Source organism: Odocoileus virginianus, chromosome 30 (assembly GCF_023699985.2).
Source record: "Odocoileus virginianus isolate 20LAN1187 ecotype Illinois chromosome 30, Ovbor_1.2, whole genome shotgun sequence".
Classification (NCBI taxonomy): domain Eukaryota; kingdom Metazoa; phylum Chordata; class Mammalia; order Artiodactyla; family Cervidae; genus Odocoileus; species Odocoileus virginianus.
Genome location: NC_069703.1, coordinates 31352350 through 31377713, shown reverse-complemented (window position 1 = coordinate 31377713; position 25364 = coordinate 31352350). Strand labels below are relative to the sequence as shown.

At 45.6% G+C, this 25364-nt stretch overlaps 1 protein-coding gene across 7 annotated transcripts in view; it reads left to right on the top strand.

Annotated features, from left to right (window-relative positions):
* TMCO4 (transmembrane and coiled-coil domains 4) overlaps positions 1 to 25364 on the top strand; it is a 115849-nt gene that overhangs the window by 9894 nt on the left and 80591 nt on the right. For 6 of the 7 annotated variants that reach the window (XM_070458816.1, XM_070458817.1, XM_070458818.1 and 3 more), the window contains 3 exons: positions 3863 to 3961; positions 9768 to 10006; positions 18742 to 18919. In XM_070458816.1, the coding sequence (XP_070314917.1) occupies positions 18750 to 18919 (170 nt within the window). In that variant the 5' untranslated portion in view covers positions 3863 to 3961; positions 9768 to 10006; positions 18742 to 18749. The remainder of the gene's footprint in view (positions 1 to 3862; positions 3962 to 9767; positions 10007 to 18741; positions 18920 to 25364) is intronic. The other variant, XM_020899217.2, reaches the window with a different exon arrangement.

Below are 25364 nucleotides of genomic sequence, written 5' to 3'. Positions count from 1 at the left end.
CCGTTGGTGCCTATAGAACCCAGGGCAGATGCTTGGGAATGGCCATCTCCCCCTACTACCAACAAAAATAACCCAGCCTGTGTTTTCTTTGGTGACTGATAATATGACCTATAAGACAAAAGTCATGATCGTGGTGCATCAAAACGAGTTCCCGTTCCAGACTGGCCGCATCCATCCCACCCCTGGGCCACAAGTCCAGCCGTGGACCAGTGTCCTCCCTGGGCACCTTGCCATGGGCGTGTTGTTCCCCTGAGCGACGGGGCTCTCCTAGGGCAGAGGTGGACCTTTCTCAGGGTTCCTTGGGATCTTCATGTCACCTGGGCAGGGACAGGATCCCCAGGGAGTCGGGACTTACTCCCTGCATCAGCGATGTGCTGAGCCCAGGGTGCTGCTGGACGGGCCCTGGGCGCACTAGGTGGCCCTGGGCACAGAGGCACCTCCAGCCCTGACCGGTGGGGTCTGTTTCTCACCGCAGGAATCCCGCACCCTTTCGCCATCTCTCTCAGAATCGGTCCAGCTTCCCAGACGTACTTGAGACTCTCAGTTCAGCTTTGGACTGGACTGGATCCTGATCCCTAACCAGACCAAGGAGTGGAGGCCACTGAGGACCAGTATACACAATCCGGGTGGCACCTCCCGCCTCCAACCTCAGCAGCCACCATACTCCCTCGATTGAAAGGGTTTGGGGCCCATCCCATCCTACTGGCCAGTCTATGGCCTTGGAGCCCTGGGCTCCTCCATCCCACCATCACGGATGGCTGAGAGTTGTCCTTGTCCATCTTGTCGATTACAAGACCAAGACCTGCTGGTCAAAGGAATGGGACTTAATCGTGACCTCACCCCCGCTGGCTCAACTGGGCCACATGGAGCCAGGGCTTTGTGAGATAAAGCACTCCCCTTCTAGTGATCAAAAACACAACAATTTTTAATTAAAAAATTTTTTTTAATTATTAAAGCTCTAATAGAGACTTCCCTGATGGCCCAGTGGTAAAGAATCCACCTTGGAATGCAAAGGACTCGGGATCAATCCCCGGTTAGGACCCAACATCCCACAGGCCCCAGAGCGACTAAGCCCACTGCACATCCCATGTGCTCTGGAACCTCTGCCCCACAAATAGAGTCCACACGCCACAGTGGGAGACCCTCTGTGCCACGGCTAAGACCTGACTCAGCCAGATAAATGGGTAAATTTTTTTTTAAAAAAAAGCTCTAATAAGCTTGCAACAGAAAAATGTTAGAAATCCAGAAAAAAAGAATAAAAACCAATTACTTCTAGGCCCACAGCCCTGCCACCGAGAGAAAAGAATCATTAACACTTTTTTTTAAGTGGAGGATAATTGCTTTACGATTATGTTGGCTTCTGCCATACGACAACTCGAATCAACCGTAAGTGTGTGTGTATATATCCCCCTCCCTCTCAAGCCTCCCTCCCACCCCTCTAGGTCATCTGCGAGGGCCAGGCTGGGCTCCCTATGTTACATAGCAGCTTCCCATTAGCTTTCTGTTTTACATATGGCAGTGTGTATGTTGGTAAAGAATCTGCCTGCAATGCAGGAGACCCCGGTTCAATTCCTGGGTTGGGAAGGTCTGCTGGAGAAAGGACAGGCTACCCACTCCAGTATTCTTGGGCTTCCCTTGTGGCTCAGCTGGTAAAGAATCCGCCTGCAATGCGGGAGACCTGGGTTCACTCCCTGGGTTGGGAAGATCCCGTGGAGAAGGGAAAGGCTACCCACTCTAGTATTCTGGCCTGGAGAATTCCATGGACTGTTCAGAGCTGGACACCACTGAGTGACTTTCACTTACATATGGTAGTGTGTACATCAGGATCATTAACATTTTGGTGTATTGCCTTGTGATCTTTTTGCTCTGTGAAACATTTTTTAAAAACATAACTAGCATCATATTGTGTATCCCATGGTGTACTGTTAACCACCTCCCTGGAAATGGATTCCCTTCGTTTGTGGCACTTGCCAGGTTCTGTGATGCAAACAGCCCCTCTGTGGCCCGTTTCGGGCTCCCAGCATCACTGAACATAGAGCTGGGAGAGATGCCAGTCTGGGCTGACATCAGCACACCGCATCATGGTTTAGAATCATAACCCACTGGGGACTTCCCTGGCAGTCAGTGGTGAAGACCTCTCCTTCCAATGCACGGGGTGTGGCTTCAATCCTTGGCTGAGGAGCTAAGATTCCACATGCCTCCAGGCCAAAAAATCAAAACATAAAACAAAAGCAGTATGGTAACAAATTCATAGACTTTAAAATGGTCCCCATCAAAAAAAAAAAATTTTTTTAATCTGTTCGTTCTGATCTTATAATCAATACACAGTCATTATTGAAAATTCATAAAATTTAAACATATAAAGAAAAGATTAAAATCATACAGAATCTTCAGCCACCACCCCGACCCGCCCCACTCCACCCCAGTGTACAGACGGTCACTGTCAACCACCCTGATGTAAGTCCAACAGGTCCCCTCCATGCAGGTAGAGACATAAACAAAATAAGTGCCTTCAGAGTTCAAAAGCAATACATCTCTGTGACACTGGGGAAATCCAGAAAAGTCTCTGGTATGCAACCATCCAGAGATCCCTGTGATGACTGTTCTTCTAGACATTTTACTTGTCTATCTTTTTAACATGGTTGGACTTGTGGCTTGAATCTCCTGGTTCACAGTCATACTACATTCTTGTGCCTCGGAAGATAACATCCAGGGGAAGGGTGTTATCACTGTTAATTGATTTAAAACCCTTTGGACGGTTAAGAGTCTGCACTTCCACTGCAGGGGCCTTGGGTTCAATCCCTGGTCCGGGAACTAAGGTTCTGCATGCCACGCGGCATGGCCAAAATAATTTTTTTTTAAAAAAGAGAGAACTTACAGAAGCTTGAAGAGGCAGAAAATATTCTGGCTCCTTGAACATAGAAGATGGCCCATTAGGATGAAGCTCAGATTGTTTGAAGTTTGGGTTGCTGAGCATCTTTGGGCATCTTTGGGCTGAGCATTGTTTGGATCACTGAGCATCTTTTTGGTTCTTCAGAAACACCTTCTCTCCTCTCCGCTGAGCTTTGGGATGTCTCTGGGTAATTCCAGATGCTGGGCCCTTGGTCCATCTGCCTTCCTCATCTGATGCTCGAGGGGAGGGTAAGAAGGGGAGTGCCTTTCCAGAGAGAATAACCAGGAAAATCTAGCTTTTGCTTATGCCTAAAATACTAGTTCATTCATTTGTTCATGTCACATTCAATTTCTGAACACTTACTCTGGGGCACACAGACGGCCGGTTTCTGAACACTCACTCTGGGGCACACAGACGACCGGGTTCTGAACACTCACTCTGGGGCACACAGACGGCTGGGCTCTGAACACCCACTCTGGGCACACAGACGGCCGGGTTCTGAACACTCACTCTGGGCACACAGACGGCCGGGTTCTGAACACTCACTCTGGGCACACAGACGGCCGGGTTCTGAACACTCACTCTGGGCACACAGACGGCCGGGCTCTGAACACTCACTCTGGGCACACAGACGGCCGGGCTCTGAACACTCACTCTAGGCACACAGACGGTGGGCACCAGAATACTGATTCGGAAGAGACCCAGTGCCAGCTGTCTACCTCCAGGCCACCAGGCAGTGGGTGCAGCACCCGTGGCCCAGGGTGTGAAGACTTAGCACCGACAATTCATGCCAAGAGCCAGAGCTGCATTCGATGAACGATCGATGCCTGCAGACCTGGGCGGCAAAGGCCAGAAGTAGGGTCAGAGTTCCCCTGAGCCCCGGGGCTCACCTCCCTCTTTCCCACAGGCCTCCTCGGGGTCCCACACCCTATGGACCCACGGGCTGGTTTTTCTGGTTTGTTCCTCCAGGGCAACTTGCATATTTCTCCTAAGAACTTCGAAGAAGCTGGACAGCCTGTTTTCAGACTTAGAGAAAAGGGAAACCCAAGGTTGTTTCTTGAAATGTGGGTAAGTATTATATAAGGTTTCTTTCTTTTCACAACCCTCGTTGTTATTTAAAATGATCTTTCTTTTTCAGTGTTTTCTTTCCATTTTCGTTCAAACTCATTGTGTCAAATAGAATGATCTTAATTTAAATGTTTTGAGTTTACGTATTGTCTGACTCCCTGCTGCAGTGCATCTCCATGGTGGAAGGTGGTTGTCTGTGTGTCTTAGTCACTGCTGGGTCCCCAGCATGTAAGACAGCACCTGTACATATTTATTGTACTTATCTGGTACGTGTTTGGTAAATTAACTGATTGATTTGGAGTGGAGGTGAATATTTATTTTGGGTTTATTTGAACTTAGTTAGTTAAGTTGCTCAGTCAAGTCCGACTTTTGCAACCCCATGGACGGTACCTTACCAGGCTCCTCTGACCATGGGATTTTCCAAGTATGAGTACTGGAGTGGGTTGCCATCAAAGTTCTCAAATCCTATAGCAATGTCCCACTGCTTTTTTCTTTTTAATTGATTACAGACTCACAGGCAGTTGCAGAAATACCACTAAGAGCTCCAGTGCGCCCTCACTCAGCTCTGCACGTGGCCCTGGCCTTCACGGTTAGGTTGGACTCCTCAGCTAGGCGGACTTGGTCCGGCAGGGTGTAGCCCCTGGCAGCTTCCCTCCAACCTCATTTCTTCCCTCCCCCCTGCACACCCACCCATTGTCCAAGCCCTGCCTACACTGAGCATCCTTTTGGTTCCTCAAAAGCATCTTCTCTCTTCTCATTTTGGGACTGACTCGTCTCCTCTGCCGGGAACATTCTCTACCACTGACCCCACCCGTCCGAGGGCATCTTCTCCGGGAAGCCAGCTCTGGGCTCTCCTCTGTCTGTCTGTCTGTCTGTCTGTCTGTTTCCTCTGCCGCAGCATTTATCCCACTGGTTGGTCATCGCTTGTTTACCTGTCTGTCTCCACCAGTCTCCTGTTTCTCCTAGATTGCCTTCTCCCGTCCATCTTATCTCCTGCAGGCCTCGGCTGGGATGGTCCCTTTCGTCTGATACCATCGTCACCCCCTCCTTCCTCATCACTTCATACTCCCCTCACCCTGGTTGTTCTCCCCTGACAGTCACTGCCCAACTGAATATTTATCTATTTATTTACTCACTTACTTATTGGGCTTCCCTGGTAACTCAGATGGGAAAGAATCCACTTGTAATGCAGGAGACCTGGGTTCACCCCTCAGGTGGGGAAGATCCCCTGGAGAAGGCAAAGTCTACCCACTCCAGTATCCTTGCCTGGAGTATCCCATGGACAGAGGAGTCTGGCGGGCTACAGTTCATAGAGTTACTTTCACTTATTATTTATTACTTATTTAGTGGACTGTTAAGAGCATGGATCCTGCATTCAGTTCCTCTGAGTGGAAAAATCTCAGTTCCACCACTTAATAACTATGTGACCATGAGTAAGTTACTTAAATTATTATAATTATGCCATATCGGTATAGTATTGCCTGTCTCCCACCTGAATGTGAGCCCCTTGAGGGCAGGAAATTTGTCAGTTTTGTCCCATGATCTGCCCCAAGGCTGCCCAGAACAGGGCATGCTGCATCATATACTTCTTCATTCATCCAGCAAGTAGCGATTGAACACCTACCATATTCCATAGCTGGCTCAGAAAGCTCGGGGTACAGCAGTGAAAAAACAACCAGGGGCCTGCCTCAAGAAGTTTACATTCTACTTATGTACACAAGTCAACAAATAATCTAAAAATATATTACTTAAGATGGAAATAAGTATTATAGAAATAGAACAGGGGTGCTGGGTTAGAGACGCATAGCTTGGCGTGGGGGATCAGGGAAGGCTTCTCAGAGGAGGTGACATTTGGGCTGAAGCCAGAATGATGTGAAGGACAAATGTAAAGTGTCCCGGGCTGGGAGGACAGTAGGTGCAAAGGCCCAGGGGGGAGTATTCAAATACGCCCAGCTTGCGTATTTGAAGAGCAAAAAGCCAGCCAGTGTGGCTATAGTGCCATGAACAAGGTGGGCATGGGGTATACAAGCTGAGGTTTAGAGGCGGGCAGAGGCCAGTTCAGAACTGTGTAGACTTCCGTGAAAGGACTGGCCTTCATGCTGAGGCGATGGGAGGCCTCTGGAGGACTTTCAGCAGGTGAGTGGCATGACCGCTATGTATGACAAGGCCGCTCGGGCTGTTGTGCAGAGAATGGATTTATACGGACGTCATGAGTGTATTTTGTTGAACAAATGAATGAACGAATGGATAAATGGATGAATTTGGCCTGAGCTGAGTTCTTCGTGCACTCAGCACACACTCCTTCCCCCATGGTTAGAGGCCGGCCAGCTTAGGATTCTCTGATTAGAAGGCTGTTTCTTCTTGAGCTGAAAACTAACATGGGCTTTCCCAAATACAAGCCCAATAAAATGCCGTCTTGGGCTCCTCTGGGTACGAGCAGCAGTTACTGCAGTCTCCAAACGGCACTCGGTGGTGCTGACTAAAGGCAGTCGGAACTGCCAAGGCTGCTGACACCAAGGCCGGGCACTGCCTTGGCATGGTCTTAGTTCCTGGTTTGTTGCTGTCTCCTCTGTCCACTGCCATGGTCTGTGCTGATTATCTGGGCCAGAGAGTTCAGTCCAGTCGCTCCGTCGTGTCCGACTCTCTGTGACACCATGGACTGCAGCACGCCAGGCCTCCCTGTCCATCACCAACTCCCAGAGCTTGCCCAAACTCATGTCCATTGAGTCAGTGATGTCATCCAACCATTTTACCCTCTGTCGTCCCCTTCTTCTTCTGCCTTCAATCTTTCCCAGCATCAGGGTCTTTTTCAATGAGTCAGTTCTTCGCATTAGGTGGCCAAAGTATTGGAATTTCAGCTTCAGCATCAGTCCTTCCAGTGAATATTCAGGACTGGTTTGGCTGGTTTGCTCTCCTTGAAAAGCTGTGACCAACCTAGACCACATATTAAAAAGCAGAGACATTACTTTGCTGACAAAGATCTGTCTAGTCAAAACTAAGGTTTTTCCAGTAGTCATGTATGGATGTGAGACTTGGACCATAAAGAAGGCTGAGTGCTGAAGAACTGACGCTTTTGAACTCTGGTGTTGGAGAAGACTCTTGAGAGCCCCTAGGACTGCAAGGAGCCAGGGAAATCCACTTCAAACAGATCTCGAACTTGGGTTCCTGGAGCAACCACTGGAGGCCAGTCTTGCTGGGTGACATTGGACAAGGTCTTAACCTCTCTGGGCCTCAGTTTCTCCATCTGACATAAGGGGAGGAGAATCCCTGTGCCTGATGCAAAGGAGAGAACATGGGGTTTGGAGCCAAAGTCTGGCTTGATTTTCATCACATACTTATTGTGTGACCCTGGGGAAATCAGTTGACCGCTCTGAGCGTACAGTTACAGGAGAGAATCATAATGCCTCACATGCTACTTAACCTTCCATGGTAATTGTAAGAATTAAAGGGATTTAAAGTGTTTTGCAAACTATTACCTGCTGTCCAGATGTTGGTCTGTGGCTTTTAACTAGCTCAGAGTTATTTTGAAAAACAGATGCAATATTAGTTGCCTACCAACTTTTTAATAATCCCTCCATAGATGTAATATTTTGAGAACAAAAGATTTTATTGCTCAGCTAGATGAGAATGAATTAGTGGGCCAAACTCAGTGGTATATGGGTATTAGACTAGAAATCTCTGGGCAGTAAGACGAATGTTTAAAACAGAGATGGTGCAAAACAAAAAATAACAAGAGATGGTGGGTGATGTGCCTAGCTAAGATGTCTAGCTTTGGGTCCTTTTCTGCCTTTTTCTGGCATATGACCAGGTCCAGATCCTTCTCCTCTGAGCCTGTTCCCCCAGGAACAGGGAGAAACTGGACACTGTGTTAGTACCTGTCTTGTAGAGCCGGCTGAGACCGTGTGTGTTAAAACTGCAGTCCTGGGGCCTGGCATCCAGCAACAGCTCCATTTTGTTGCCTCTTCCTCTTATTTATGCACTTTTGCTGTGTGCCAGGCACTGTGCTGAGCATGTATTTATTGATTATTTTGTACATTTATTTCTTTAGCGTTTATGTAGTACGAGCCCAGTGCCAAGCTCTCTTTTCAGTGCCGTATAGATACTGACTTGCATGGCGGTGTTGTTGCTTGCACAGACCTTCCAGACACCTACTATTATAGTCCATTTGCAGGTGAAGGAATCTAAGTGCAGAAAGATTGAGTTTCCCAAAGTCCCACACCTATGAGAAGGAGCCCCTTGGGTTCACACCGTCTGTCTGGTCCTGAGCCTGCATTTGTATCCACAGTACCTGTGGTCACAGCTGGCCACCCTTCCTGGCACCCCCTCCCAGGGCCCTTGGAGGCCTGGCTTGGCTTGGTTTGTCCCCACCCCGCCTTCCCTCCATGCACTTCAGCCCCTGGAAGAGAAGAAGGGAGTAAACGAGGGGCAGAGGGAGGGCAGGGAGACCTTACTCCCTCCCCGCCCCTTTTTGTGGCTGCGCTGGGTTTTCGTGGCATGCAGCCTTCTCTCGTGTGCCACGTGGGCTCCCAAGAGCTCGGGCTCAGTAGTTGCGGAGTGTGGGCTTAGTTACCCTGCAAAATGTGGGGTCTTGGTTCCCCAGTCAGGGGTCGGACTCAAGTCTCCTGTGTTGGAAAGCGGGCTCTTAGCCACTGGACCACTAGAGAAGTGCCCCAAATACACACATAAGTGCACAGCTCAGCGGACTTTAAGATGCATTTATACCAGTGTAATCACCACCTGGGTCAAGATACAGAACATCGTTGTCACCTAGAAGCCTTTCTGTATCCCTTCTGAGCCAATGTTCCTCCCAGTGGCAGCCCCGCTTCTGACCCTTCTCACTAGATTGGTTTGACCTGTTCTTCCAGTTCATATAAACGTAATCCTACAGTACATACTCTAGTGAATGACTGTCTGCTTATCATTAAGATTCACACATGTTGAAGTCTGTGACTCAGACTTTGTTCTTCGCTGCTGTGTAGCGTTCCATGGTATGAATAGACATAGGCTGTCCATTCTATTGTGGGTGAGCATGTGGGTGGTTTCATTTAGGACTATGATGAGAGAAGTTTCTTTGAGCATTCATGTACATGTCTTTTGGGGGACATAAGCCCTCGTTTCTCAGGAGTGGAATTGCTGGGGTGTAGGGAAGACATTTGTTTAGCTTTAGTGGATAAAGTGAGACCGTTTTGCCCATGGTTGTAACAAGTTACATTTTCACCAGCTGTGTATGAAAGTTCTGTTTGCTCCTTATTCCCTAGTATTATAGGTCTGTTTCAGTTTTAACCATTCTGATAGGCGAATGGTAGTGTCTCATTAGACTTGGGCTTTTTTTCCTTTTAAAATTTGTTTGACTGGGTCAGGTGTTAGTTGCAGGATCTTTAGCTTCAGCATTCGAGCCCTTGGTTGCAGCATGTAGGATCTAGTTCCCCAACCAGGGATTGAACCCAGGCCCCCGGCCCTGGGGGAGTGGAGTCCAAGCCGCTGGACCACCAGGGACGTCCCTCACTGGAGTTTAATTTCCGTGTCCTCTGTGGCTTATTACGCTCCTGCCGGTACGTTTGCAAGTTCTGTCTGTCTTTTATCTTCAGCAACATTTGGTGTAGTCAGGTTTTTAAGTTTAGCCATTCTCATGGGTGAGTAGCCGTGTCTAACCAGGGTTTTTATTTCTGTTTCTCTGATCCATGATGATGTTGAACACCTCTGCGTGTGCTTATAGACCACTTTTGTGAAGATGCATGATATCTTTTGTGAAGTACCTATTCAGGTCTTTTGCTGATCTTAAATTTGCTTTGTTTCTTTTTCTTAGTGACTTGGAAGAGTTGTTATTATTCTGGGGATACTAAGCCTTTGTGATACACACATTTGAAAATATCTCCCGGAGACCTGAGCTAAGATGGCAGAGGAATAGGACGGGGAGACCACTTTCTCCCCTACAAATTCATCGGAAGAACATTTGAACGCTGAGCAAACTTCACAAAACAACTTCTGACCACTAGCAGAAGACATCAGGCGCCCAGAAAAGCAGCCCATCGTCTTCAAAAGGAGGTAGGACAAAATATAAGAGATAAAAAGAGAGACAAAAGAGCTAGGGACGGAGACCCGTCCCAGGAAGGGAGTTGTAATAGAGGAAGTTTCCAAACACCAGGAAACCCTCGCACTGGCAGGTCTGGGGGAGGTTTTCTAATCTCAGAGGGCAACCTAACTGGGAGGAAAAATAAATAAAACCCACAGATTACATGCCTAAAAGCAACTCCCAGCAGAAAAGTACCCCAGACGCCCGCATCTGCCACAAGCAAGTGGGGGCAGAAAGGAGAGGAGCGGGCGGCATTGCTTAGGGTGAGGACCGGGCCCGAATGTCCTGAGGGCAATCGGAGGGAGCTAACGTGAGATAGCAACTTAAACTGTGGGATGGCAAGAGAGAGAGAAAATTAACTGGCCCGAACACACTGCCGGCCGTTTGCAGAATAAAGGGACTGAGGATCCCAGAGAAGCTAGCCTGCGGCGGACCGGCCCATCCCCCGCCGGAGGCAGGAGGCAGGGGGGAGGGGAAAGGGGCAAACTCGGCCCCAAGGACCGCATCCCCTACCACCCTGCAAACAGGCCTCCAGTTTCTAATCAAAGACTTCCTGAGATTCTGGATGGTCGACATCCGCCGGGAGGGTCGCGGCTAAACACCGGGCGCACGCACCCGACGGCGCAAGCCGAAACTGAGGCTGGGGCCGCGGAAGGGAGAAGGCGCGCCGCACCCGGGGAGAGTGCGCCCATCAAGCTCCTGGCTGCCTGAGCTGCTCAGGCCGGGGAAGGCACAAAACGCAGGCGCAGTCGAGTCCGCGCTTTTGTGTAATACACGAAAACTGGAGCCACACGCAACGCAGGGCCCGCTCCATATAGAGCAGCCGGGAGCCTGAGCAGCGTAGACGGGGAGAGCACACACCCGTGAGCGGGGCAAACCCAGTGTGGCCGGAACACGGTGAGTGCTATCCACACGGAGCGGTATCTGTCTGCAGCGCCCCGCCCTCCCTGCAGCGTGACTGAACCAGCGAACCTGAACAAGAGACCACCTCCTCCCGCCTGGGTCAGGGCGGAAATTAGACGCTGAAGAGACCTGCAAACAGAAGCCAAATAAACAAAGGGAACTGCTTCAGAAGGGACCGGTGCAACAGATTAAAGTCCCTGTAGGTAACACCGACTACACTGGAAGGGGCCTATAGATATCGAGAAGTGTAAGCTAGAACAATGAGCTATCTGAAACTGAACCGAACCCACACTGACCGCAACAGCTCCAGAGAAATTCCTAGATATATTTTTACCTTTTTTTTTTTTAAATTAAAAATTTTTTTTTAATTTTTTCTCTTTTATTTTCTTTTAAAATTCCCTATTACTCCTCCATTACTCCTTAACTTTCATTTTCATATATTTTTACTATTTTTTAATTAGAAAAAAACTTTTTTTCTTTTTTCTTTTTTTCTCTTATTTTCTTTTAAAGTCCTCTATTAACTCCTCTATTACTCCTTAATTTTCATTTTCATTTCACTATAACCTTGCAAAAAAAAAAAAGAGGCCCTATTTTTAAACCGAACTTCATATATATTTCTAAACTTTTTTGTGTTTTTGTTTTTAATATTGTATTTTTAAGAATCTAACCTCTACTCTAGATTGTTAATCTTTGTTTCTCAGTATGTGATATAAATTTTGGGCATTTAAGAAGCCAATATTCAGTTCCCATTTTTACTCAGGAGTGTGGTGATTACTCTCCCACTTTTGACTGTCCATTTTCTACCTCAGAACACCTCTATTTCCTCCTTTCCCCTTCTCTTCCCAATCCAATTCTGTGAATCTTTGTGGGTGTCTGGGCTACGGAGAACACTTTGGGAACAGAGAACTGCGTAGATCTGTCTCTCTCCTCTTGAGTCCCCTTTTCTCCTCCTGCTCATCTCTATCTCCCTCCTCCCTCTCCTCTTCTTCATGTAACTCTGTGAACCTCTCTGGTTGTCCCTCACGGTGGAGAATCTTTTCACCATTAACCTAGAAGTTTTATTATCAGTGCTGTATAGTTGGAAGTCTTGAGACTACTAGAAGAATAAGACTGAAATCCAGAGGCCGGAGACTTAAGCCCAAAACCTGAGAACACCAGAAAACTCCTGACTACAGGGAACATTAAGTAATAAGAGACCATCCAAAAACCTCCATACCTACACCAAAACCAACCACCACCCAAGAGCCAACAAGAGCTCTTGTCCAGAGCAAGACATACCTCGCAAATTCTCCAGCAACGCAGGAACATAGCCCTGAGCGTCAACATACAGGCTGTCCAAAGTCACACCTAACACATAAACCCATCTCAAAACTCACTACTGGACACTCCATTGCACTCCAGAGAGAAGAAATCCAGTTCCACCCACCAGAACACCAACACAAGCTTCCCTAACCAGGAAACCTTGACAAGCCAATCATCCAACCCCACCCTCTGGGTGAAACCTCCACAATAAAAAGGAACCACAGACCACCAGAATACAGAAAGCCCACTCCAGACACAGCAATCTAAACAAGATGAAAAGGCAGAGAAATACCCAACAGGTAAAGGAACATGAAAAATGCCAACCAAGTCAAACAAAAGAGGAGGAGATAGGGAATCTACCTGAAAAGAATTTAGAATAATGATAATAAAAATGATCCAAAATCTTGAAAACAAAATGGAGTTACAGATAAATAGCCTGGAGATAAAGATTGAGAAGATGCAAGAAATGTTTAATAAGGACCTAGAAGAAATAAAAAAGAGTCAATTAAAAATGAATAATGCAATAAATGAGATCAAAAACACTCTGGAGGGAACCATGAGTAGAATAACAGAGACAGAAGACAGGATAAATGAGGTAGAAGATAAAATGGTGGAAATAAATGAAGCAGAGAGGAAAAAAGAAAAAAGAATCAAAAGAAATGAGGACAACCTCAGGGACCTCTGGGACAATGTGAAACACCCCAACATTTGAATCATAAGAGTCCCAGAAGAAGAAGACAAAAAGGAAGGCCATGAGAAGTTACTCGAGGAGATAATAGCTGAAAACTTCCCTAAAATGGGGAAGGAAATAGCCAACCAAGTCCAAGAAACCCAGAGAGTCCCAAACAGGACAAACCCAAGGCGAAACACCCCAAGACACATACTAATCAAATTAACAAAGATCAAACACAAAGAACAAATATTAAAAGCAGCAAGGGAGAAACAACAAATAACACACAAAGGGATTCCCATAAGGATAACAGCTGATCTATCAATAGAAACCCTTCAGACCAGAAGGGAATGGCAGGACATACTTAAAGTAATGAAAGAGAATAACCTACAACCCAGATTACTGTACCCAGCAAGGATATCATTCAGATATGAAGGAGAATTCAAAAGCTTTACAGACAAGCAAAAGCTGAGAGAATTCAGCACCACCAAACCAGCTCTTCAACAAGTACTAAAGGATCTTCTCTAGACAGGAAACACAGAAAGGTTGTATAAACGTGAACCCCAAACAACAAAGTAAGTGGCAATGGGACCATACCTATCAATAATTGCCTTAAATGTAAATGGGGTGAATGCCCCAATGAAAAGACAAAGACTGGCTGAATGGATACAAAAACAATACCCCTATATATGCTGTCTACAAGAGACCCACCTCAAAACAAGGGACACATACAGACTAAAAGTGAAGGGCTAGAAAAAAAATATTTCACGCAAATGGAGACCAAAAGAAACCAGGAGTTGCAATACTCATATCAGATAAAATAGACTTTGAAATAAAGGCTGTGAAAAGAGACAAAGAAGGACACTACATAATGATCAAAGGATCAATCCAAGAAGAAGATATAACAATTATAAATATATATGCACCCAGCATAGGAGCACCGCAATATGTAAGGCAAATGCTAACGAGTGTGAAAGAGGAAATTAATAGTAACACAATAATAGTGGGAGACTTTAATACCCCACTCACAACTATGGATAGATCAACTAAACAGAAAATGAACAAGGAAACACAGACTTTAAAGGACACAATGGACCAGCTAGACCTAATTGACATCTATAGGACGTTTCACCCCAAAACAATCAACTTCACCTTTTTCTCAAGTGCACATGGAACCTTTTCCAGAATAGATCACATCCTGGGCCATAAATCTAGCCTTGGGAAATTCAAAAAAATTGAAACCATTCCAGTCATCTTTTCTGACCACAGTGCAGTAAGATTAGATCTCAATTACAGGAAAAAAATTATTAAAAATTCAAACATATGGAGGCTAAACAACACGCTTCTGAATAACCAACAAATCATAGAAGAAATCAAAAAAGAAATCAAAATATGCATAGGAACAAATGAAAATGAAAACAACCCAAAACCCAGGGGACACTGTAAAAGCAGTGCTAAGGGGAAGGTTCATAGCATTACAGGCTTACCTCAAGAAACAAGAAAAAAGTCAAATAAATAACCTAACTCTACACCTAAAGCAACTAGAGAAGGAAGAAATGAAGAACCCCAGGGTTAGTAGAAGGAAAGAAATCTTAAAAATTAGGGCAAAAATAAATACAAAAGAAACTAAAGAGACTATAGCAAAAATCAACAAAGCTAAAAGCTGGTTCTTTGAAAAAATAAACAAAATTGACAAACCATTAGCAAGACTCATTAAGAAACAAAGGGAGAAGAACCAAATTAACAAAATTAGCAATGAAAATGGAGAGATCACAACAGACAACACTGAAATACAAAGGATCATAAGAGACTACTACCAGCAGCTCTATGCCAATAAAATGGACAACTTGGAAGAAATGGACAAATTCTTAGAAAAGTATAACTTTCCAAAACTGAACCAGAAAGAAATAGAAGATCTTAACAGACCCATCACAAGCAAGGAAATCTAAACTGTAATCAGAAACCTTCCAGCAAACAAAAGCCCAGGACCAGATGGCTTCACAGCTGAATTCTACCAAAAATTTAGAGAAGAGCTAGCACCTATCTTACTCAAACTCTTCCAGAAGATTGCAGAAGAAGGTAAACTTCCAAACTCATTCTATGAGGCCACCATCACCCTAATTCCAAAACCAGACAAAGATGCCACAAAAAAAGAAAAATACAGGCCAATATCATTGATGAACATAGATGCAAAAATCCTTAACAAAATTCTAGCAAACAGAATCCAACAACATATTAAAAAGATCATACATCATGACCAAGTGTGCTTTATCCCAGGAAAGCAAGGATTCTTTAATATCCGCAAATCAATCAATGTAATACACACATTAACAAATTCAAAGATAAAAACCATATGATTATCTCAATAGATGCAGAAAAAGCCTTTGACAAAATTCAACATCCATTTATGATTAAAACTGTCCAGCAAGCAGGAATAGAAGGAACATACCTCAACATAATAAAAGCTATATATGACAAACCCACAGCAAGCATTATCCTCAATGGTGAAAAGTTGAAAGCATTTCCCCTAAAATCAGGAACAAGACAAGGGTGCCCACTCTCACCACTACTATTCAACATAGTTTTGGAAGTGTTGGCCACAGCAGTCAGAGCAGAAAAATAAATAAAAGGAATCCAGATTGGAAAATAAGAAGTGAAACTCTCTGTTTGCAGATGACATGATCCTCTACATAGAAAACCCTGAAGACTCTACCAGAAAATTACTAGAGCTAATCAACGAATATAGTAAAGTTGCAGGATATAAAATTAACACACAGAAATCTCTTGCATTCCTATACACTAACAATGAGAAAACAGAGAAATTAAGGAAACAATACCATTCACCATTGCCACAAAAAGAATAAAATACTTAGGAGTATATCTACCTAAAGAAACAAAAGACCCATACATAGAAAACTATAAAACACTGATGAAAGAAATCAAAGAGGACACAAACAGATGGAGAAACATACCGTGTTCACGGATTGGAAGAATCAATATTGTCAAAATGGCTACACTACCGAAAGCAATCTATAGATTCAATGCAATCCCTATTAAGCTACCAACAATATTTTTCACAGAACTAGAACAAATAATTTCACAATTTGTATGGAAATACAAAAAACCTCGAATAGCTGAAGTAATCTTGAGAAAGAAGAATGGAACTGGAGGAATCAATCTGCCTGACTTCAGGCTCTACTACAAAGCCACAGTCATCAAGACAGTATGGTACTGGCACAAAGACAGAAATATAGATCAATGGAACAGAATAGAAAGCCCAGAGATAAATCCACGAACCTATGGACACCTTATCTTCGACAAAGGAGACAAGAATATACAATGGAAAAAAGAACCTCTTTAACAAGTGGTGCTGCGAAAACTGGTCAACCACTTGTAAAAAAATGAAAGTAGAACACTTTCTAACGCCATACACAAAAATAAACTCAAAATGGATTAAAAATCTAAATGTAAGACCAGAAACTATAAAACTCTTAGAGGAGAACATAGGCAAAACACTCGCTGACATAAATCACAGCAGGATCCTCTATGACCCACCTCCCAGAATATTGGAAATAAAGGCAAAAATAAACAAATGGGACCTAATGAAACTTAAAAGCTTTTGCACAACAAAGGAAGCTATAAGCAAGGTGAAAAGACAGCCCTCAGATTGGGAGAAAATAATAGCAAATGAAGCAACAAAGGATTAATCTCAAAAATATACAAGCAACTCCTCCAGCTCAATTCCAGAAAAATAAATGACCCAATCAAAAAATGGGCCAAAGAACTAAACAGACATTTCTCCAAGGAAGACATACAGATGGCTAAAAAACACATGAAAAGATGCTCAACATCACTCATTATCAGAGAAATGCAAATCAAAACCACAACGAGGTACCATTACATGCCAGTCAGGATGGCTGCTTGCTATCCAAAAGTCTACAAGCAATAAATGCTGGAGAGGGTGTGGAGAAAAGGGAACCCTCTTACACTGTTGGTGGGAATGCAAACTAGTACAGCCACTATGGAGAGCAGTGTGGAGATTACTTAAAAAACTGGAAATAGAACTGCCATATGACCCAGCAATCCCACTTCTGGGCATACACACCGAGGAAACCAGATCTGAAAGAGACACGTGCACCCCAATGTTCATCTCAGCACTGTTTATAATAGCCAGGACATGGAAGCAACCTAGATGCCCATCAGCAGACGAATGGATAAGGAAGCTGTGGTACATATACACCATGGAATATTACTCAGCCATTAAAAAGAATTCATTTGAATCAGTTCTAATGAGATGGATGAAACTGGAGCCCATTATACAGAGTGAAGTAAGCCAGAAAAATAAAGACCAATACAGTATACTAACGCATATATATATGGACTTTAGAAAGATGGTAACGATAACCCTATATGCAAAACAGAAAAAGAGACTCAGATGTATAGAACAGACTTGTGGACTCTGTGAGAGAAGGCAAGGGTGGGATGTTTCGAGAGAACAGCATCGAAACATGTATATTATCAAGAGTGAAACAGATCACCAGCCCAGGTTGGATGCATGAGACAAGTGATTGGGGCTGACCCAGAGGGATGGGATAGGGAGGGAGGCGGGAGGGGGGATCAGGATGGGGAACACATGTAAATCCATGGCTGATTCATGTCAATGTATGACAAAAATCACTACAATATTGTAAAGTAATTAGCCTCCAACTAATAAAAATAAATGGAAAAAATGTATTAAAAAAAAAGAAAGAAAATATCTCCCCCCTTCCCCCTCCCCCACAGCTACCTTCCAGTCTCTTAAAGATAACTAGAAGTTTATCATTTGAATGAGGGCTGATCTCATAATCAGAAATGCTACAGCCCAGGAAACAAAGGAAGTTCCAAGAAGAGGGCAAACCCAGAACCCAGAGGCGGGCTCGTGTTTCTGCCAGTTCTCAGCTGAGTGGTTAGGAATCAAGAGGGAGCTGTGTTGCCATCCCATCTCCCCCCTTCTCAACTGTCCAAGTTCAAGCACAAAGCCCTAAGGAACAAAGTAACAGTAACATGGCCAGGTCTGAAGATTATTTCCCCCAAGTTCAGAAGATTTTTTTTTTCCTACAACAGTACTGTTTAATGTGCCTTTTGGAACTTAGTATATTGTATTGCAATAATTTGTTTACAAGCTTACAGTTATCTCAAAAGTAGGGACCACAGTGTCTCCACATTTATAGTCTACGGGAATTTGAATAGAATGTGTATCCCACTGTTAACGTGAAAATTGTATAAATCTTAATTATGTTGAATTGGTTCATTACTTTTCAGGTCTACTATATCCTTCTACTTTTCTGTCTATTCATTCTATTAACTTTTGAGAGTTTGATACTGAAATTCCAACTAAAATATTTATCTACTTAAAAAAATTAATTGTAATATATAGTGGAACTATATGTAACTTTATTCTGTATTTTCCAAGTCTCCTATAAATGTGTCATCATACTTTCATAATTTAAAAAGTAAAAAAGAAAGGAAAAAAAAAGAGTAGGGACCATACCATCTTTGAATCTCTCAGTATCTAGCACAGAGCATATTAGATAACCTATAAATGATTAAATGAATGACTGCATGAATGAAAGAATACCAAATGGCATTGATGAATAATCAATTTCTTTTCCCAACATTAATTTATCAGCCCTGTGTAGTAAAATAAAGTTTTTTAAAAGTAAAAAAAAAAAAAAAATGAATGAGGGCTGATTTATCCATTTTTTCTTTTATGATGGGTAGTTTCTGTGTCCTGTTGAAGGAAGCTTTGCCAACCTGCTGAAAGCAGTTTCTCACTGGGGTTTTTCCCTGCAGGACTGGAAATGGCTACAAGAGACAGGTCAGGCCTGAGGCTGCCCCGGGCGGCTGAGCCAGGTGTGGAGGGGGAGCCATGTCCGCCCGCGGGCCGGGAGCTGACTGAGGCCAACCGCTTCACCTACGCTGCCCTCTGCGGCATCTCCTTGTCCGAGCTCTTTCCAGAGCCCGAGCAAAGGTGAGTGCTTCTGTCTCACAGAGGGATGGTCATGCTGTTTCAAGGAGAGGATTTCTGGCAGCCAGGCAGCCTTCCAGGTGCTACCAGACGGTACAAAGAGGAGAAAGCCGTTGTCCTCGCCTTTAAGGAACTCACAGCGTCGTAGGGGGACGGGCAGTCCCTCATTCGGTGCCCACTCGTTTATACCTTCACAAGGCATTTAAGGAGCACCTGTTTCACCAGGCATCGCTTGAAGCACATGGAAAGTGTACATGAATAAGATCAACAGGGCCTCCTCTGCCCCGCACTCAAGGAGGACACCCCCTGATAGCGGAACAAGATGTCTGTGCATTCAGTGAGCACCTACTGTGTACTGAGGATTGTGCAAGGCCCTTGGAGAAAGCAAAGGAAAGCAAGGCCTGGCTCCTGTTCTCCTGGTGCTGACAGTCAGGGGGCTAAAACCAGGTGCCTGGGTTTTCATGTTTTGTTTTCATTTTCGTTTATTTATTTATTTATTTATTTATTTATTTATGACTGTGCCCGGTCTTCGTTACTACGCCTGGGTTTCTCTAGTTGCAGGGAGCGGGGACTATTCCCTAACCGTGGTGTGCGTTGCCCAGGCTTCTCCTGGGCACAGGCTCTAGGGCGTGCCGTCTTCGGTGGTTGCAGTGCGGGCTTCATTCCCCAAAGTGAAAGGGAAAGTCACTCAGTCGTGTCCGACTCTTTGCGACCCCAGGGACTTTATAGACCATGGAATTCTCCAGGCCAGCATACTGGAGTGGGTAGCCTTTCCCTTCTCCAGGGGATCTCCCCGACCCAGGGGTCAAACCCAGGTCCCCTGCATTGCAGGCAGATTCTTTACCAGCTGAGCCACCGGGGAAGCCCTGGCATGTGGAATATTCCAGGACTAGGGATCCAACTGTGTCCCCTGCATTGGAAGGCAGATTCCTAACCACTGGAGGGAAGTCCCCAGATGACTAGTTTTAAGAGCAGACGGATGGGCTAAGTGCCACGATGGGGGACAGGTTCAGTGAGACTTGGTGTTCAGAGTCGGAATAGCAAAGTGGCTAAGAGTGTGGGCTTGGCCTTCACGGATTTGCAGGGGGGAGAGTTTGGAGGGCTGGTTGGAAAGCTGGTGAAGCTGTTTGGAGAAACCAGGACAGTGATCCGGAGGTGGAGGAACAAAGGTGAGGCGGCCTTTTCTGGGGTTGGGGGCAGCTCGGGTGCTGTGGAGGGGCAGACGGAGGCCCCAAACGGAGGGCCTCGGAGGTCGCAGATAGTGTTGCTGAAACAGGAAGTGGTGGGTTGTGGGGGACAGGAAATGGCAAGAAGTTTTCGCATCTGCATTTTTTCAAGAACCACGCCTCCTCAGTCCCAGCATGGATCCCTCTGAGTAAACTCCTCTGTGCCTTGAGTCTTAGCTGGGCTTTTTTTTTTTTTTTAAATCTTTGTCATTCTCACCGAACCAAACACTTGCGCGTATTCATCTCCATGGGAGTCACCTCCAGGAAGCCTTTCCAGACCCTCCCCACCTCCCGGATGGGATGCATCTCCGCCTATCTGTCCAGGGACCTGTCACTATGACTGCCGTCATGTTGCACTGTAGCTCTGCCCATCCTGGCAACCCCCCGCCTGTCCCTGGAGGGCAGAAACTGCCCTGTTCATCTCTGAGTTCCCAGTGCCTTGCACACAGCTTGGTGGAGCAAAGACAGTAAAGATTTGTGAAAGGAAGGAATGGAGAAATACAGACTCTGTTAGCACAGGAGACAAACCACGGGATTTGGACTTAGATCTGGGTTCAAATCCTACCCCTGCCACTTTCCGATGACATGTGACCCCTGGCAGGTTATTTAGCTTCCCTAAGCATCAGTCCGACAACATAAGAGAAGACTCTACACATGGACATCACCAGATGGGCAACACTAAAATCAAATTGATTATATTCTTTGCAACCAAAGATGGAAAAGCTCTATACAGTCAGCAGAAACAAGACTGGGAACGGACTGTGGCTCAGATCATGAACTCCTTATTGCCAAATTCTGACTTAAATTGAAGAAAGTGGGGAAAACCACTAGACCATTCAAGTATGACCTAAATCAAATCCCTTATGAATATACAGTGGAAGTGAGAAATAGATTTAAGGGACTCGGTCTGATAGACAGCCTGATGAGCTATGGACGGAGGTTCGTGACATTGTATAGGAGACAGCTATCAAGACCATCCCCATGGAAAAGAAATGCAAAAAGGCAAAATGGTTGTCTGAGGAGGCCTTACAAATAGCTGTGAGAAGAAGAGAAGCAAAAAGCAAAGGAGAAAAGGAAAGATACTCCCATCTGAATGCAGAGTTCCAAAGAATAGCCAGGAGAGATAAGAAAGCCTTCCTCAACGATCAGTGCAAAGAAATAGAGGAAAACAACAGAATGGGAAAGACTAGAGATCTCTTCAAGAAAATTAGAGATACCAAGGGAACATTTCATGCAAAAATGGGCTCAATAAAGGACAGAAATGGTATGGACCTAACAGAAGCAGAAGTTATTAAGAAGAGGTGGCAAGAATACCCAGAAGAACTGTACAAAAAAAGATCTTCATGACCCAGATAATCACGATGGTGTGATCACTCACCTAGAGCCAGACATCCTGGAATGTGAAGTCAAGTGGGCCCTAGAAAGCATCACTACGAACAAAGCCAGTGGATGTGATGGAATTCCAGCTGAGCTATTTCAAATCATGAAAGATGATGCTATGAAAGTGCTGCACCCAAGATGCCAGCAAATTTGGAAAACTTAGCAGTGGCCACAGGACTGGAAAAGGTCCGTTTTCATTCCAGTCCTAAGAAAGGCAATCCCAAAGAATGCTCAAACTACCGTACAATTGCAGTCATCTCACATACTAGTAAAGTAATGCTCAAAAATCTCCAAGCCAGGCTTCAGCAATACATGAACCGAGAACTTCCAGATGTCCAAGCTGGTTTTAGAAAAGGCAGAGGAACCAGAGATCAAATTGCCAATATCCGCTGGATCATCGAAAAAGCAAGAGAGTTCCAGAAAAACATCTATTTCTGCTTTATTGACTATGCCAAAGCCTTCGGCTGTGTGGGTCACAATAAACTGTGGAAAATTCTGAAAGACATGGGAATACCAGACCACCTGACCTGCCTCTTGAGAAACCTGTATGCAGATCAGGAAGCAACAGTTAGAACTGGACATGAAACAACAGACTGGTTCCAAATAAGAAAAGGAGTATGTCAAGGCTGTATATTGTCACCCTGCTTATTTAACTTATATGCAGAGTACATCATGAGAAATGCTGGGCTGGAAGAAGCACAAGCTGGAATCAGGATTGGTGGGAGAAATATCAATGACCTCAGATATGCAGATGACACCACCCTTATGGCAGAAAGTGAAGAGGAACTAAAAAGCCTCTTGATAAAAGTGAAAAATGAAAGTGAAAAAGTTGGCTTAAAGCTTAACATTCAGAAAACTAAGATCATGGCATCTGGTCCCATTACCTCATGGGAAATAGATGGAGAAACAGTGGAAACAGTGTCAGACTTTATTTTGGGGGGCTCCAAAATTACTGCAGATGGTGATTGCAGCCATGAAATTAAAAGACGCTTACTCCTTGGAAGGAAAGTTATGACCAACCTAGACAGCATATTAAAAAGCAAAGACATTACTTTGCCAACAAAGGTCCATCTGGTCAAGGCTGTTTTTCCAGTGGTCATGCATGGATGTGAGAGTTGGACTGTGAAGAAAGCTGAGTGCTGAAAGATTGATGCTTTTGAACTGTGGTGTTGGAGAAGACTCTTGAGGGTCCCTTGGACTGCAAGGAGATCCAACCAGTCCATCCTGAAGGAGATCAGTCCTGGGTGTTCATTGGAAGGACTGATGCTGAAGCTGAAACTTCACTATTTTGGCCACCTCATGCAAAGAGTTGACTCATTGGAAAAGACCCTGATGCTGGGAGGGATTGGGGGCAGGAGGAGAAGGGGATGACAGAGGATGAGATGGCTGGATGGCATCACCGACTCAATGGGCATGAGTTTGAGTAAACTCCGGGAGTTTGTGATGGACAGGGAGGCCTGGCATGCTGCGATTCATGGGGTCGCAAAGAGTCGGACACGACTGAGCGACTGAACTGAACTGAACTGAGGCATCAGTGTCTTCATCTGTAAAAGGAGGCTAATAGTGCCCACCCTGCAGGGTAGTTACCAGAATCAAATGAGATAATGTAGGTAAAGCATGTAGCACAGTGTTTGGCCCACAGTAGGCAATCAATAAATGTTAATGCTTACTAACTGCATGACTTACTTTATTTGGTCAGTTCCCTTATCTATAAAATGAACTGGAACTTACCCCTACCAGTCAGGGAGCTTTGGGCTGTAAGTAACAGGACACTGTACTGAAAGAGGTTTAAATAATCAGAGAGAACTCCCACTTGATAAGAAACCAGAAGGAAGAGAGTTGCAGGGTTGCCACAGCACCTCAGACAGCCTTTGGGCCGGCTTCTCTGCGGTTCTCCTGGCCTCCCTCTCCTGACCACAGAACGGCTGCTGCAGTGCTGTACGTCACACCCTCCAGAATAAGACTCAGGCAAGAAAGGGGAGGACAAAGATGCTCTGCAAGTCTCTCTCACGGGTGGAGCTCTTTCCCAGGATACCCTGCGAAGGCTTCCCCCTTTATGTCATTGGTTAGAGCCAGTCAGATACACTAGCCTTGCCTGCAAGGGAGGCACAGAAAAACTACTTGTCATTCTGTGTCTCCATCATGGGAGGGGGCTTCTGCCGGCCCAGAAGAAGGGACTGGGGAATCACTGCTGCTGAGAAGCAGCCGTCCATCAGAGAGGGTGGTCCTGGGGAAGGGATGTGTGGATGGCCCCTGCAGAGCCTAGCACAGAAAGTAAAGAAAGTGAAGTCGCTCGGTCGTGTCCAACTCTCTGCGACCCCATGGACTGTAGCCTGTGAGGTTCTTCCATCCATTTGATTTTCCAGGCCAGAGTACTGGAGTGGCTTGCCATTTCCTTCTTCAGCAGGTCTTCCCAACCCAGGGATTGAACCCAGGTCTCCGGCGTTGTAAGCAGACACTTCATGTCTGAGCCACCAGGGCAGTCCTGGTTTGTTTCTTTCTTTCCTTCTTTCTTTCTGGAGGTTAGAATGTATCTCGTTGCGTATTCTGTTCCCGAGCAAGCAAGGGTCCAACTCCTCCAAGGGTCCACCTCTCTTCCTGCTCCAGCCCATACCTGTGCCTGCTTAGGAAGCTCTTATCTTCCCAGAAGCTCCCCTGATCTGACAGATCCCTACCTGATGAGCCGGTAGACACTCCGGGGAAGAGCTTTACATACTTTGTTCACATAAAGAAATACTTACGAACCTGAACTGTGTGCCAGACCTGTGCTGGGCAACACCAGGGAGGACGCAGGGAGAAGGTATTGTTCTGTGTGCCCACCCCCCCCCCCCCAAATCTAAGTCTGGTCTTAAGCACACGTGTCTGTGGCTGAGCCGGAAGCATTTGCCTTGGGGGTGTTTCCTTCCTGAAAGTTGAGCGTGTGTGCGCGTTAAGTCGCTTCAGTCCTGTCCGACTCTGTGGTCCTGTGTGGCCCGCCAGGCTCCTCTGTCCGTGGGATTCTCCAGGCAAGGATACTGGGGTGGGTCGCTGTGCTACAGCATCTTTCCACACGGTTGATCTCGGTCGTCTTAAGGCCCAAAACGCGCTTGGGGAGGGGCGGTCTGTGCAGTGGCTCAGCATGGCCTCTGGAGTCCGAGACTTGGGGGCCTGAACCCTGGAGCTGTCACTTGACCTTTGTGGCTCTGAGTATCGTCCTTGTTTCTCGAATGGAGGTAAAAATAGTGCTTCCCGCCCTTGTGGGGCTGTATCCGGAAGTCAGCGAGCCCGTGTGTATGGAGCACCAGGCACAGGGGCTGGCGGATAGTTGCTCTGCGATCGCCATGAATTATATTATAGCCATTGATTGTTTTGTTATGTTCTGACTGGGGCTTCCCTGGTGGCTCAGATGGTGAAGACTCTGCCTGCAACGCAGGAGACCGAGTTCAATCCCTGGGTCGGAAAGATCGTCTGGAGAAGGGAATGACTGCCCACCCCAGTATTCGTCACCAGCCACGTGAGAGGCATTTACCGAGACCCTGCCACTCTACAGGGCTTGCCTGGTGGCTCAGCAGTGCTGTTTCCCTATTTAATAGATTGCTACACTGGCACTTTACATGTATTCTCATTCATTTGTTTATCCAAAGAAACACCTACATAGGGCTTTACGTGTGCCAGTTTTGTTCTAAGCGCATGACACCTATTAACTTAGCTAATCCTTTCAATAACCCTATGAAATAGGTTTCATCCTTCTTGCCAGTGTTTCCAAGGCACAGAGAGGCTAAGTAACTTGCCCAAGATCACACAGCTCATGGCAAAGCTGGATTTGAATCAGAGTTCATGCTCTTTACCCTTCCACTCTTGTG